We start from the raw sequence: 15,945 nt of genomic DNA on the forward strand, positions 1-15,945 counted from the left end.
ACTCCTGGGGAAAAAGGAGATGGGAGCAGCCAGATAACTCTCTGGGAGAGTTCTGCCTCAACCCATTCTTCATTCAATACCCCCCCACCCCTACCCCTGATACGCACACCCCAGTCAAGCCAGACGTGCATTCCCTTGCGTATACACCAATCAACCAGCCTCCCACACAGCAATAGCCACCATCCGTGGACACCCACATTTCACACACACAGCAATTAAAATAAAATCCAGGCAGCCCAGGGAACTATACTCTTTTTTTCTCTTTTCTCTCTCATTTTCCCCCTAAAAAACAGCTTTTAAAAAAATATATTAAACCAGGTAAATTTTTACTCATATGTTCACGTGGCTGGAGCAGATTGACAAGGAAAACAATCACAAAATAAATATTTTTGCTTTTTGTGTTTTTTTTTTTTTAAAAAAAGAACATTTCCCTATACATTGTCTCCCTCTAACTTGACAGAGCTGCTTTCTCCAACAGAATAGTGCTGTTGGAAGAGGAGCTCTGGCTGGACCAGGAGGGGAACAAAGAGGAAGCCAGGGCCTCTGAACCAGGGTGGCAGAGGAAGCAAGGGGACCAGAGGGAGGGAGGAATGAGGAGGGGCGCCAGGCTGCCTGCCCGCTCTCAGCGGTCTTGGTCTTCTATTGGTGTCACTTTTGAGTTATCCAACGGAGGCGGCTTCAGGAGCAGTCAGTGTTCAGGACAGTGCAGAGGAGGCCGCGTACAAAAAGTAAGAACCAATGTGGGGAATCACGAAACAACGCCATTTTGAGAAATCTGGTTAAAAAGAATACAAAAGCGACTCCACAGAGGGGGAGGACGAGCTCCTCCCTCTCCTGTTGTTACTGTCCCCTCTGGCTTTCTTGAATGATAAGAATCACCTTTAAGGATTCGTTTGTTTCATGGTTTGGCTGGTTCTTTTTCTTAATCTCTCCCTTGGCTCCTCTCCTTCAACTGCATTCATTTTAGAAAGCACTGACTTCACAGATTCGAGATGCTGAGTTGTAGCCTTCCCATGTGAGTGTGTGTGTGAGTGCACGCATGTGTGCAGTGGCTGTCTCTTTCTCTCCTGCCTGCTTCAGTCCAAGCCCCAAGGTCCTGTCTGCTGGGTGCCTTCAGTCTCAGTGGAGCACCGTGTTGGCACTAAGGTGAGGGCTTGGAGGATCTTTGTGGCCCCGATTCATGGATCCCCGCCCTGCCCAGTACTGGCATGGGCCCCCCATTAGCTACAGAGTTTGCCTGTCTCATACTCCACGGGGTTTGGCAGCTTGGAATTGAAAGCCCTCAGGGAGGACTGGATCCTGCCCACCTCGTTGTTGGCCAGCTTGAGCCGATGCCGGAGCAAGCAGGAGAAAAGGTCGAGCCGGACTTTGCCGGGTGGAGAAAGCTGGTTTACCCGGTCCCTAAGCTCTATGAGCTGCAAGAGGGCAGAGTCCTGGGAACCTTGAGTATATGGGTAGTCTAACTGGAGAATTAAGTCCCGGATAGCATCTGGGTCAAAGGGCAGACTGTAGCCAAAGACCTGCAAGGTGTTGATTTTCATGTAGCCCAAGTTCTTGGAGGGATCGGTCATCTCCAGGGGCTCGTAGTAGATTGTCTCATTGGAGCTGTCATCCAGGGACTTGATTCGGCTCCGTAGGTAAACATGGACTGTCTCAAAGAAGGTCTTCCACCTGTTTCCCAAGGTGATAGTCCAGTTTTGGCACTGGGCAGCTGCATCCACGTTAGTCCTTTCCCAGTCTGGGAAGTTGCCCTCATTTACGGGCATGAACCAGCTCTCAGAGTGGCTGCCCCCAAAGGGGTTGACATAGATGGCCATGACAGGCTCCAGGGTACTGTTCTTGGTGAGGCAGATCTGCAGGGACAAGGCCAGCATCACGTGCACCAGCCCAGGCTTGTACTTGTTGCTCTTCAGGGTGAGCAGCATGCGCTTCCTCCAGGAAGGGTCAAACCAGCTGCCCAGACGCATGTCGTTGCTGATAAAGATGGAGTGCACCTCGATGCGGCTATCCCGCTTCTGCAGCAGGTACTTCAGCTCCAGGTCCTGCAGGTCTGTCTCCAGCCCCAGAAAGTTCTCCAGGGACTCGGCCACCTCTGGTCGGCACAACCCCTGGGCCAGCACGTAGCCTGGGTTGCAGCTCCCACAGCGTGTGCTGTTGTCTGGAGCACAGTGGGCACAGGCAGGCCCTTCACCCAAGGCACATGGGATTGGGCCCTGGCAGGAAGATTGGTCATAGGGGCAGGTGCAGCTGTGGCTCTGTTCCAGGAAGGTGCCAGGGAACGTGCTTTCTCCACAGTAGAGGAGAGACTGGATTCGGTTCCACCAATAGGACAAGGACCTTTGGGAGGGAAGATAAAATGAAGCAAGAGTCATAGGAAGCCACACACTGCCACCTTCCTGAAAGGTAGCAGGACATTGACTAATAGGTAGGAAAGGCGATGAGGAAGATAAAAGCCCAAGTTTTCTGAATGATGGAGACCCTACTGCACCACTTTGGAATGACTGAGTAGGGCCTAGAGCTTGGTGTCTGATGGATCAGCACCAGAAATATTTGACATCAAACTTGTCCTGGAAGCAGCCAAGCTCATCCCCGCAAGTACCACCTCATTCTCTATTCAAAAGCCTAGAGAAGATCTCCACCATCTTCCATATCAGATCTAGTTTTCAGCCTTCTAAATAAGATCTTCCAACAACTGCTCTCCAAACTTTCCAATGTCATGCCAACTTCTTTCTCACTTCATGGTCTCTGTCCTTTCTATTTTCTGTTTCTATCACTCTTGCACCAAGAATAGGAATTTTCTGTGGCTAGCTCTCTCTCAAGATTTAGATTTCAGCTCTTATGATACCTCCTCAAAGACATATTCCAGAACTCCCCTTTCAAAAGAACCACCCAGTCACTCTCTATCGTATAACCCTGTTTTTATGTAATCCACAGCAATGATCAGTATTGGAAATCACTGTGTTTACTTGTTGTTTTCTTGTTCACAGATGACCTCCCAGCAAATGTCATGATTGCAGGGACACTGCATTATTCACCAACATCTTCTCAGAAACTAGGATTGTTCCTGGTGCATGGCAAGCATTTAATAACTATCTGTTGAAAAAAAAAAATGAACCCCTCTCTAAAGCCCTTGCTGGTCTGTCCTCTCCACGCTGGCTTCCCTTCTTGCCTGTGCATCACTTAGAGTCGCCCCTCTGGGTTGCTGCAAGAGCAGCTGCCCTCTTCTGGAATGCTCCGTCTCCCATACACCCAGTCCGTTTCCATCTCCTCCCACACAGTCTGGCCAAGACTTTCTTCTCCAAGGTGGCTTTTCTCTCTGGCCTTTGCTTTTACTAGACTGTGCCTTTGATTTATATTCCATGATCATGAATTTAAGTGGCTTTAAGTGGCTGCCACATAGTTATAATTTTCTAGTTTTTATGTTTCTGTATATTTATTATATCTTCCCAATTAACAAATATCCCCCATTGTATAATATTAGGACTTACAATGTGGACTTAATAAAAACTTGTTGAATACGGGAGTGAATGAATGGATAAATGTGTGCCCATGAGCATACAGCCCCACCCTGTTCCCTAGGCCATGGGGCCTCAGCTTTCTTTCCTCCTGTGACTCAGAGCAGCCACTTATTTGAAACAGTCCAATGTGTGTATTTCCCACCATACGCAATTGGTGTACAAACTTTAACTCCACCCCTTGTTTTCCTAAAAGACTAATTAAAATGGAAATGAGTGAGAATTGGAGTATTAGTAGAATAACATCTGAATCTACTATAATCTATATAAAAGAAAAATTAGCCTCTCTCTTTCTTCTCTCTCTCAGTTCCCACGCAACTCCTAATGGAGAATGACATACAAGCAGGTCAAGATAACAGGAGACTCTAAAAGGCTGTGAGTGGGTTCCCACTCCCAGCTCTGCCATGTGGACAGAGGCTTCTCCCTGGCCTCAGCAGCTGTTGGGGGAAGGGGCTGAGCTCTGACTTGGGGGTCTGGGGGTGCTCACCTCTCCTTGGGCAGGCGGAAGCGAGGCTGCCGATGGCAGCGCTTGCAGAGGTTGAAGAGCCGGCGGACGATCCGATGGGTCTTCTTGAAGAGCACTTTCAAGCTGGCTCCCAGCTGCTGGTAGCGGTGCTGGAGGCTGGTGTCCATGGCCCAGAACTGGGAGATGGCAGTGGAGTTTAGGAACCTGTCGTCCGGCAGCCTTTTCAGCAGAGCTTGGAATTCCTCTGTGGGCAAGGACATAGGACTGAGCTGACGGGGAGCCATGCAAACCCTGGGAGGGGCAGGAGGGAGTTCCCCAGATCCAGCTGTCCCTTCAGAGTCACCGCATGAGGAAGGACACTTCATATCCACTCTCCCAGACCCTTTTATTTATTTCTTTTTAAAGAGCTTTATTGAGAAGTAATTAACATACCATAAAATATGGCTTCAGGATTCTTTCCCATCCTTCCTGTTCCTAATATGCTTCTGAATTTCAAAACGGATCTCTGTCACCACCCAAGGGGCCAGAGGTCCTGCTTTTGCTGATGACACTGGAGCGCATCTCTTTTCGCCTTGATACCTGCTTATAAGCCATTCACAATCCTGTCTCAATCAATCTTCTTCAATAAGACCACAACACCCTTATGCAGGATGTGAGGCACTCGTGAAGGGGAGAGTGCACAAGACTGGCCAATGTTGACACGGAGACCAAGCACCCAGCTCAGAAATCTCAGAAATCTTTCGGTCCCTGAGATCAGCCCCCACCTCCCCATCTTTCTCTTTGACTCTGGGATATACTTGCTCTGTTTCAAGCTTTAACTCTTGGCCAGATACCTGTTCTTTCCTGAAGCTAATCCAGAGCAACACGCTCTCTGGTTCTTGGCTCCTACTGCAAGTCTGAGTTCTTCTCAGAGCTTCCTGGGCACAACACGTTTTCTGAATTCATGCTTAGATCTCTGTCCAGGGCTCTGCTTTTACTTGGGACCTGCAGCTACCCAGTCTCCCGGTGGGGGTCCAGACAGCCCTCATTTACTCATTAGCAGTAACTTATGGTGGTGAAAGCCCAGCATCATCTCCCATGCACTTGAGACTTACGGACACATTCCACCACCTTTAGTCCAATGCAGCTGAGCTGGGGGACAGGACTGTGATGTCTTCCTTAGCTACTAAATACCTTGTCTGGGACTTGAAATGGCAATGCCTGGGGCCTCAACTCATCCTGATTTCCCAAGCCCCTGGTTCTTCATGCCCCCTCCCCCCACCAGACATTGGAGAATCACACCTAGTAATGACATTCACAACTAGCATGTACATAGTTCTGTTTATAGAACATTGCAGCATACAAAAGAGCATGGAGAATAACAGGATAAAATCCCACATGCCCACCACCTAGATTTTGCCATACTAGCTTCAGATTGTTTTTTTAAAGAAATAAGGCAAATCAAATATACTCAAAGGCCCTAAACTCCCCCTCCACCTCCATCTAGATGTAACCACTTGCTTGGATTTTTTTTATCATTACTATATATTTTTTAACGTTTTCTACAAACATATTTATCCATTAAAAATATTAAGTGCTGCCTAGTATGCTTTTAAACATCATATAAATAGTATTAAATACGTATTATATTAAATAAATTATTATATCAGTGTATTATGTTATCTATATTATGTATATAATACATAACCTTTTTCATTTTGCTTTGTTTTATCCAACATTATGTTTTTGAGATATATCCACGTAACTATCATTTATTCAGTATGAATACACCATGCAGAGTTCTTTATGGATTAATTTTATCCTCATTGTCCCATAGGAGCCTCTCGTCCACCTATTATTATCACTTTCCCTCTTTTACAGATGGGGAAACAGAGGCATTGAGAAGCCGCACAGCCAATACATCACAAAGCTGGTCAGTAACAGAGTGTCTTAGTCACTTTGAGCTGCTGTAACAAAATCCCACAGTCTGGATGGCTTATAAACAACAGAAATTTAATTCTTAGAGTTCCAGAGGCCGGAAGTCCAAGATCAGGAGGCCAGCATAGTCAGGTTCTGGTGGCAGAACTCTTCTGGGTTGCATATGACTGACTCTGTCCTCACATGGTGCAAGGGGTGAGAGATCTCTCTGGGGCTTCTTCTGTTTTGAGGAAGATTTGCCCTGAGCTAACATGTGTTGCCAATCCTCCTCTTTTTTTGCTTGAGGAAGATTAGCCCTGAGCTAACATGTGTGCCAATCTCCCTCTATTGTGTATGTGGGTCACCAACACAGCATGGCTGATGAGTGGTGTAGGTCCTCACCCAGGATCCGAACCTGTGAACTTGGGCCCCCAAAGCAGAGTGCTCAGAACTTAACGACTATGCCACAGGGCCGGCTCTGGGGCCTCTTCTATAAGAGCACTAATCCCATTCATGAGGGCTCTGCCCTCATCTCTCAAAGGCTCCACCTTCTAATATCATCACCCCAGGCATTAGATTTCCAACATACGAGTTTGGTGGGGATACAAAATTTCAATCCTAACACAGAGATTCAAAACCAAGTTCTCTGAATCTAGGTCTCAAGGTGACATTGAATTAGTTATACCTGCAACAAGCAGCATGTACTGGGCGCCTCCTAGAACTAGTCTATGTGCTTCATTCATTCAAGCGTATTCATTGTGCACCTTATGTTCAGGCACCATGGAATCCATAGCAAACGAGACAGACAAGGCCTATGCCCTCAGTTATGCTGACCTTAGCTTATTAAGTCCTTCAAACATATCTCTTTGGTAGGGATTATGTCCCTGTGCATATACAACAAAAGAAAACAACTTGAGACTTGGGTAGTCATATAACCTGTTGGAGGTCACAGAGACAGTAGGTCACTGAGCCAGGATCCAGGCTGAGTTCTCCATGTTCCTGTCCTGCACTCACCCTTTGACAGGGAGGAAATCTGGGCTGCCCTGCTGCTCACCTGACTCCTCAAACTGCCGGTTGTGAGTGGCCCAGGAGTCCTGGATCTGCAGCAGGCTGTCCTCCATGGCCTGGATGTCGGTGTCAGGACAGTTGCATTCTGGGAAGGTGGGACTGCACTTGCACCAACAGTCATTCCCTTTGCAGACGAGCTCGCCCTCAGAGCTGCAGGTGATGTAGCTGAGCGCCGCGGCCACAAAGCGCTCACGTAGGTACTCGGGCAGCAGCACCTGCAGGCCTAGGGAAAGGACGGGTCAAGGAATTGCTGGGCAGGACCAGCAGGGACTCAGTTTCCCACACCCAAGGCTGCAGGATCCCCAGCTGGGGTTCTTCTGACTTGTGCCTCCTGGGTCCAAGAACGGTCACCCCAGGGCCTGATCTTGCTGAGCTGGTTGGGAGAGAAGGCTACGGCTGCCCTCATGACAGATGGGGGAGGATCTGAAAATGAGGAATGTCAAAGCCAAAGGCTTAGTCAAGCTCCTCACATCAGCCACATTGAGAGCATGTATATCATATGAACGGGTTTATTGGCTACACATCAGCGTTTCTTGGATGGAACTGGGACAATGTTTCAGATAAAAGAAGAACTTACAGCCCTCATGGGGGAAGAATCAAGACTGATGGGCTCTGCCTCCAATAGCCATCCTGTTTCTGGCTTCACCGAGATTAGCAGCAGGCATCCTAGGATGTTACTGAATGCTGACCCTCCTGGCCTCCCACCCTTGCCCTGAGGACCAAGGAGGCTGCCCTAGCTAGGAGGTAGGGACAGGTGTTGTGGGTACGGAGTGGCCAGGCACTACACCAAGTACTTTCCAGGTATGGGCACAAGTCACACTCGTGGTCACGCTGAGGCTCTTATAGATGAGGAAATCCAAGCCCAGCCACCACTGTGACCTGCCCAGGTCACAGTACTACTAAAGTTGACTTGGTATCAGACCTGTCCTTGTCCCATCAGCTCAGACTGCATAACTGGCACTGGCTGCCCCATCTCAATATGAGTTGACTTTTAAGGCGATTTGAAAGTAGGATGGTGGTAGACACCCCAAGTTCAGTCCAGCCTGGATAGAGATGAATGGTTCTCAGCTCCTTTCTAATTAGCTGCCTCTGATGTTGGATATAATCCACTAAATTGCTCCACGCTTCACTTTTCCTGACCATCTGTGGTGGATATTAGTTTACCAAAAGCAGAATCTACTCCTAGTTGGCTTCAAGCCACAGAGGGTGGCTGTTGGAAACCGTCAAGAGATGAATGAAGGACAGGCACGCCTTTGTACGCAGCCCGGGCCAGGGTCGAGGTCAGTCCTGCAGGAGGCTCCCCTGTAGGGACATTGTGAGACGCTGCGCAAGGAGAGCAAGGGACATGAGGCCTTCTGCGTAGGATGGGCTCCCCTTCCCTCAAATGTCTGCCAGCTCTTCATTTGCATACCCTTGACCTTGTCCTTGGCAGGAATTCAGAGAGCCCAAAGTATGTACCCCAGTCTCAGCAGACCTCAGAACACAGCTTAGGATTGCAGCGGCAGCGGAGGTTTGTTCTTCTTGTTTGAGGTCTACCTCCTGTTCGGGACTGCTCCTGGATTTTCCTTTCTTGACACTGTGCCCGCAGTGGCGCTCGAGCAGCCGCCCCGCACACCCTGTTCACATGCTTGCTTTCAACACTCACCCTCCTCCAAGTCCTTTCCTTTCACCTCCCCCAATACCTCCCTCCTCCTCACCATAACATTTCCCATTGCTATAAAATAAGTGCCCCGAGCTATGTCTGCATGAGTGATGGGCTATAAAATTAAATGGCATAAACTATTCCAAATGAACCACCAGACATTCTGAACTTCACTTGTCGCTAATTTCCAGACACAAACCCAGCCCATCCAGGCACACAGGAGAAAAGGGACGCTAATGGCATTAGATGGCTCGAAATCAAGGAGTCTTTTACTCCTTTTTATTATATATTCCTTGATTCCTAAAGCATTGATGGGTCGCATCTGGCTCAGGTTACCTGGAATTTGTAATCGTAGATCCTGGGTGAGGGCTATTGATTTTATCATACAGAGACAATAATTTCTTAAATTCCGTTAGGTTTAAGAAAAATGAACTTTTCCCACTGCCAAACAGTTCCTTCTGAATCAGTTTGCATAGCCCTGCCCCAGGATGTGTGGGGGACAGAGAGAAGGAGCCCAGTGCCTCCCCTTATCTCCCAGCCTCCAGACCTAGTCTCGTTCCCTTTCCTTTCGCTTTCCTATTTAGGCTTCTTCTGTCTCCGGTCAAGGTTTCCATTCCTCTCAAGTTCTTCTCCTGGCTTTATCTCCCAAGGAAGATTGAAGATAATAACAGAAAGTAGGGACCACTCTCAGGGTAACCAACGGTCCCATAGTTTGTATAGCTCTTAGTTGAGCTAGAGATGGTGGCCCCATAACCACTTTGCAAAGGCCAGCTGTTCCCCAATGTGTCCTTAAAATAAAGCAGAGGGTTCTTTAGGTAACAAAGGAGATCACTGAACCAGATCAAGGTGTAAAGGATGGATGTGCTGTGGTTGTAGGAGAGTCACAGAGGCCTTGGGAAGGACTATGAGCTGGGAGGATTTGGGAGTCGAGCGGTATCAGCAATGGTCTTGGGTGCAGGGTAAACCATGTCAGCACTTTTCTCAAAAGAATGATGGAAAGTTGTTAAATACAGGTCTTTGAACTCTTGACAGTTCTTGTCTTAAGAAGAGTTTAGCCAAATGGTGTGGCCAAGACTGTTTTCTGCTCCTTGGTGAGCCAAGTTTTTCACCAGGTGTGAAAAGTGTGAAACCCGTCACCGCACAGCTTACCAAGTAACTGCACTTTGTTCTCCGGACTCTGCACCAGGACAGAGCTGACGGAGTCCAGATTGTCGTAGTTGCTGCAGCCCAGAGGGCCGGTCCTGGTCTCCGAGACCTAGAGAAATAAGCACGAGTGTGGATTTAGATAACAAGCAGAAACTTTCCCTTTGCACCTCCCTTCTCCAGTCATCCAGTCTCAGGCTCTGTGTCCCGCCTTTGACCAGCCAAAGGAGCAGCCTGTGTTTCCCCACACTAGCAGCATAAAGCCACTTTTCTTCTTTGTTCTAAGATAGTGAGTATCCTTGGTACATGGCTGGCAGGAGCAGTTTTACGTAAGTGGGAGCCTTTCAGAGGGCGCCAAAGGGAATTTGCATCTAGGAAAGAAAATTCAGTGCAGAGGAAGCTGGACTTTTCAGCTGGAGACCCCATTCTCCTCCTCAGAGGAAGACAGGAGGCCAGATGTGGACGCTGTCAGCCTGCTGGCGAGCCCAGCTGCATCCACTTGACGTGGTGCTTGCAGGCTTTAGTGATCCTGAAGATGAAGAGCACTAGAGAAATTTGAGTTATGAGTATTATTATTGGTATTAAACATTTAAGTCCCACCTCAGCACTGAGATGTCCTTAGAGAAAATCAGCCATGGGCTTAGTGCATATTTTAATAACTATATTAAATATACATAAACTCTTACAGCCATGTAATATGCCAAAACACCAGAGTCATTTTAAAATATTATAAAGTTGGCCTATCAGTTTTTCCCTGATGCTTAAAGTATAAGATGAAAAATGGGGAGCTTTAAATGCACTGAAATAATTATGTAACAAGAATGATGGGGACCTGAGGCCCTTTTTTCTCAGGATCTCCGAAGGCTCTGCCAACAATCAATCAACCAATCAACAAGTATTTATTGAGCAGCCACTGTTCAATTCCATCCAATTCATCAGACAGAGTGCTGCCTTTCTCAGAGTTCTTCAAGGAAGTCTGCCCTGGTCCCTCTGACCTTCTCTCCCAGATCCAGGCACCTCAGTTCTGCAGCAGGCATACGAGTTGTAGTTTTCTATCCTTTTATGCAAGTATTTGGTAAAAGTCTGGGTCCTCCACACACTAAAGTTTCCATAGAGGCGAGCTCATATTTATGTTGCTCGCTATGTTGCCAACAGCAGTTAACACAGAATCTGGCACATAGTAGGTACTCAATAAATTAGAGAACATATAAGTAATATGGTGCAGGCTTTGAGAGGTGGAGACGTGGGCACAAAGATGCACAAGTGATGTACTGTGTCCTCCAGGAGATTACAGCCCGTGGGAGAGGCAGGTACATACACAACTGACTGATACACATCCAAACGGAGCAAAAGTGACATGCCACAAAGAGCCCTGACAAAACACATCTCTAAACAAAGGGAAAACAAGGCAAGAAGTAGCAGAGGAGACACCAGCAGAATTGGTTCATAAAGCTAAGTAAGAATAGGATGGGAAGAGAAGGGAGGGAAAGGTACTCTGAGAAAAGAAGAAGGGGCAGCATGATCTACAACCCGCCAGCTCAAATGTGTGTAGCACATGTGTCCAGTGCCCTGCCAGTTACCACGGTGAACACCAAAGTGTAAGGGACATCCTTCTAGGGAATTAGTATACTTAGGCTTAAAAAATACACATGGAACAGAGTAATCAAGTGAGAGATGGTGTGATACTGACTAAAAATACAGTGGGGAGAGAGGCAGGAGAGATCCTGTGGTTTAAAGTAGTCTGAGAAGGCTTTGTGAGGAGATGAAGCCAAAATTAGTCTTGAAGGATAAGTGGGGATGGGAAGGAAGGAAGGGGAGTGGGAGAAAAATTGATAACTGCAGACAAAGACCAAAGGGCCATGATGACACAATGCATGAGAAGCAGTAAGGCCCAGCCTGAGCCAAGAAAGGGACCAAGACCATGACAGGGGCAGGAACAACCTCTCTACAGTTTGCCAGATCATCCTCCAAGACCATCGCAGTTAACCTTCACAGTGACTCCCGAAGACAAATCTCACTACTACCCTCTCCAAAGGAGGAAACCAAAGTTGGGAGAGTTATAGAGCCCAAGCTCACAGGGCTGCTGAGTAGCCGAAGCAAGATGGTAATTTTTGAGTCCTCAGACTCCAGTTCAATGCCTGTGTCTACTGTGAGGGCACATCAAAGGACTGCAAAAGATAAATAAAAATCCCTTTGGATGACATCACTCCTAAAAACAAACATTTTCAACAGACCAGTCCTCCCAATGTATTTTAGTGATCTGCCCTCTCCTCAGAATGAACCTAGGGCGAAACAGTGTAGACTTGAGATCGTAGTATCCCTATATTACACATGAGGAAATCAAGGCCAGATAGTCATGTGATTTATTCAAGATCACACAGCCAGTCACCTGCAGGGCTAGGATTCATTCAACTCACACATTCATTCTTTCCTTCCCTCATTTATTCATTTAACAAATATTCAAGGAGCGAGCAGAACTCATAGTGAGTAAGACCCAGTCGTTACCTTAAGGAGTTTACAGACAAGCGGAGACACGTTTCCATCATCCCGGTGTTCTGGTTGCTTGTTACCATGGGTCTGCCTCTCCCCACAGGTGGGCACTAGGTGTTGAATAGTGTCTCTATTGAGTGAGTGGGTGACAAGCTAAGTTGTCCGACTGCAGCGGAGAAGGCAGAGGCAGACTTTTCTCCAAGTAAAGTCTTTTTTATCTATATGGTATAAAAACCCCTAGGAAAAGAGCCATGGCTAAAGAAAGCTCAGATATTCTGGGGGAGACTGCCCCTCTTGGAATGAGGTGGCCAAGGTGGGATGGTGAGTGCAGTATTTGGGAGACTTCCCTGTCCCCACCTCCAGGTAAGCTGGCCACTACACTGTCACTGAGTCTTGCCCTGGATTTTCCATCCACCCACCCCTGAGTTGGTCACTCATCAGCATCAGGTCCAGGCTGGGCAGGAGCTATACACCTTATATAGAAGTAGGATGGCTCCCAAGGAGGAGAACAGCGACCATCCCCGTTCCTCTCCCTTGTCTCACCACTATCCTTACCTATCTACCACCAATCCATCTGCTTCCCTACCACCACCACCACCACCACCATCTTGTTCAGCGTTTAGGGGCTGGCTGTGATGCTGTTATCTGACCTTTACTTTGCTATTTCCAAAGGTCACTTCCCCAAGAGGATGATCAATTAGGTAAATCCTTGAAAGGGTGTGAGTAGCTTCCCTTTGTTAATCGTGGCACAAGGATGGGGATGAGGATGAGACAAAGATCATAATGCCCAGGCTCATTTCCTGTTAGGGGGAAGGATCCAAGCCAGATCTCCGAGCAAGGAAGGCCCATCAGGTTTCACTACATCCCTAAGTCATTGCTCTTTCCCCTGCTCTTCTGCTCTGAGCCACCTCTGTCCTCTCTAGAGAAGGAGGGAGGTGGGAAGAAGAGAGGGAGCTGGAGAGGGTCCTCCTGCACCTAGTGCCTGAGCACTTGATAGCAGGATGGCCTGAGGACCCCTCCCCCCAGTGAGGAAAGTCCCGGAGTCTCTGGAGGGTTGGTGCAGAGAAACCCGGGCCTTTCTCTGTCGAAGAGGCAGACAGCTTCGGCAGATTATAAAGAAGGCCCAGAAAGGTAATGGAAAGTGCAGTTCACTCAGGCGTGTGTGTTCAAAGAGCGCCTCAGATAAGCCTTCAGAAAGGGAAAATAATTGTGTGCTAATTGGTCTGTTGACAGAGACCGTCCTGCTTTCCAAAAGCCCTGATGGATCTCAGGTTCATTAGCAGATCCAATTTTACATAAATACCAGATCATGCAAACCCTCATTCCGGAGTCTACTCCCCGCACCCGCCCTTCACTTCCCCGTTGCTCTTGTCCTACCTAGGGGACACCTGCAAAGCTAAGAGCCCAGCAAAATGGGCTTCTGATTGTGAGCGATAGACTGGTCAGGAAGAGCACAGCTGATGGTGTGTATGCTTAAAAGAGCTGCAAATTGAAGCTCAGGCTGCTGCGGAGAGGGATTCGGACAAGTCAGTGTAAGGATGCTTTGTGAGAACCGCTCCCTTTCGCCATCCTGGGATCCACCTGAACTGTGGTGTGGGCTCTTTTCATCAGCCCATGAGCGTCTCAAACCCTCCCCACCTAGTCCTTCCTCAGCCTCCGATTAAGCACAGGGTGAGCTCCAATTAAGAAACAGGCCCCTCTCCTCCTTTACGGCTCTGATCCCTTCCCGGGAATTACGGACAGGAGGGATAAGTGTTCAGCCCTTTACAGTTTGCAAAGTATTCCATGCGGACTATACCATGTGGTGTCACCCCTACCCTATGGTAGAGTCAAGGGTGACAGTCACAATATTTATCAGCAGGTAGGACAGAGTGTGCTGACTAATCAGAAGATGGGCCAGCCATAATGTCAAAGCAGAACTCTGGAGGCTTCCAGAGGGGTATTACCCCTTTGGTTACCATGAAGGGGGAGATCTGGGGGTTCAGGGGAGGGATCAAGGTGGTTAGGGTGGCACACAGGGGGCTTGGGTGAAGACTATCTACAAGCTGGTATGGAAGTGTTTTAATATTTTCATAACTGGTGCACCCATATCTGCTGAATGTACGCCCCCGGTACAGGTGAGTTAAAGAGCTGGGAACTCCATGTCAAGGAGTTCAATAGCTTCTCAAGGTCATAGAAATAGTAAGCATCAAGGCTGAAACCCAATCCAAAGTCTTCTCACTTGAGTAAGTTTGTTTCTCACTAAACCATGTAGCCTGCCTTCCCGCATCAAGCATTTTATTGAGTGTCTCACCACATGCCAGATACTGTGAAGGGACCTGGCACTGTATGACACTGCAGAGTTTGTACTGCTCTAAGATCTCCTGTCGTGGTGGGGGTTGGGAGGAGGATACACGCACGTAAGCAGCTGCAACATAATGTGACAAATCCTATAAGAGAGGTGTGTGCTGACCAGGGGAAACCTTGCAACCGAGGGGGTTATTCAGTGGGATCTCAGAGGAATGTGTCGGGTAAACAGAAGGGGTAGAGTGCCTCTTTCTCCATGTTGGTGAAAAGAAGTCGTTAACAAAGGGTAAAAAGTAGGAGCACACCAGCTTAGAGAAAGAAGAAACAGGCGGATAGGCCCAAGGAATTTTTTTTCACCAAGGGTGAGCCTATGAGCAGAGCCCCTCAGCCTCAGCCACCTCCATCTGGAGCAAGGACAGCGCTGGAAGCCAGCTCAACTACTGCTAAGGCAGGTTCAGTGGAGGGAAGTAGGTGGTGGGTGCTGCATGGCCAACAAGAGAGTGCTAGCTAGCCAGGATGCTAGGTGCTTCCAGCCTGCTGGCCCTGGTTCTGTGGATCTGTAAGTGCTAAGTATATTAGAGCAAAGAGATGGGCTGTGGTGAGACACCTTTACTGTCAAGACAAGATGGGTGGGTCAACTCTATCAAGTGAGCAGAACTGTGGGATGGGATACTGACACCTCCCTTTGCTCCTTGGTCTAGTGGAGTGTCCTTGCACAAGTCACGCAGGTCATCAGAGCTCACAAAGTCATGTGGAGATAAGGGGCTGGACAGTGGAGGTCAAAGAGAACACTAAATGATCCTGTTTTCTCACGGTTCTCTGAATTGCATCCCATGAGGAGAACCCATTGTAGTCCTCCACAGAGAAACAAACGCTGGGTCATCAGCCCAAGGGAAGCTGAACACTCATCTCACATTCCATGTGTGATTGATTTCAAAAAGAGGCTTCCGAGGATGGCAGCTCCTCTTTTGAGGAGATGGGAAGTGGCTCTAGTTCTGGAAAATGCATCCACAGCACTATAATAGATGTGGATTGGGGTGCCTGCCCACCTCTTACTCCACTGCCTACACACCTTGCTGAGGAGGTGAGTCCCATAAGCCATGTTGAGACTAAATAACCCCTACTCTTCATATTGGACTCAGGTGGACCCTGAGCCAGATTCTTTCTCCAGGGAATTTGGTACAGTGATACTGAGAGAAAAAATTTAAACAGTGATTATGGACACAAAATTCAGAATAAATAATTATCAAGCACCTACTATGTCCCAGGAACTGAGGATACAACAATGAACAAGAGCATGGTCCCTGCCCTGATGGCACCGACTGAGAGATGAAACAGAAAGATAATACTCAGTCAAGGCCAGAGTCAGTTCCAGATCAAGATAAAGCTTACTGTAAACTGAAGTCATTGGGGCACAGAAAAGTCTAGAATAAACAGAG

General features: G+C 47.9%; 1 protein-coding gene across 2 annotated transcripts in view; it reads right to left on the minus strand.

The window, feature by feature from the left end:
• Window positions 1-926: 926 nt before the first annotated feature.
• BRINP2 (BMP/retinoic acid inducible neural specific 2) overlaps window positions 927-15,945 on the minus strand; it is a 102,424-nt gene continuing 87,405 nt past the window's right edge. For both annotated transcript variants that reach the window (XM_014845330.3, XM_044758473.2), the window contains exons 5-8: window positions 9,737-9,842; window positions 6,932-7,168; window positions 4,003-4,225; window positions 927-2,337 (exon numbers count right to left, since the gene is read on the minus strand). In XM_014845330.3, the coding sequence (XP_014700816.2) occupies window positions 1,221-2,337; window positions 4,003-4,225; window positions 6,932-7,168; window positions 9,737-9,842 (1,683 nt within the window). In that variant the 3' untranslated portion in view covers window positions 927-1,220. The remainder of the gene's footprint in view (window positions 2,338-4,002; window positions 4,226-6,931; window positions 7,169-9,736; window positions 9,843-15,945) is intronic.

The sequence above is a fragment of the Equus asinus genome, chromosome 25 (genome assembly GCF_041296235.1).
Source record: "Equus asinus isolate D_3611 breed Donkey chromosome 25, EquAss-T2T_v2, whole genome shotgun sequence".
In the NCBI taxonomy this organism is placed as follows: Eukaryota; Metazoa; Chordata; class Mammalia; order Perissodactyla; family Equidae; genus Equus; species Equus asinus.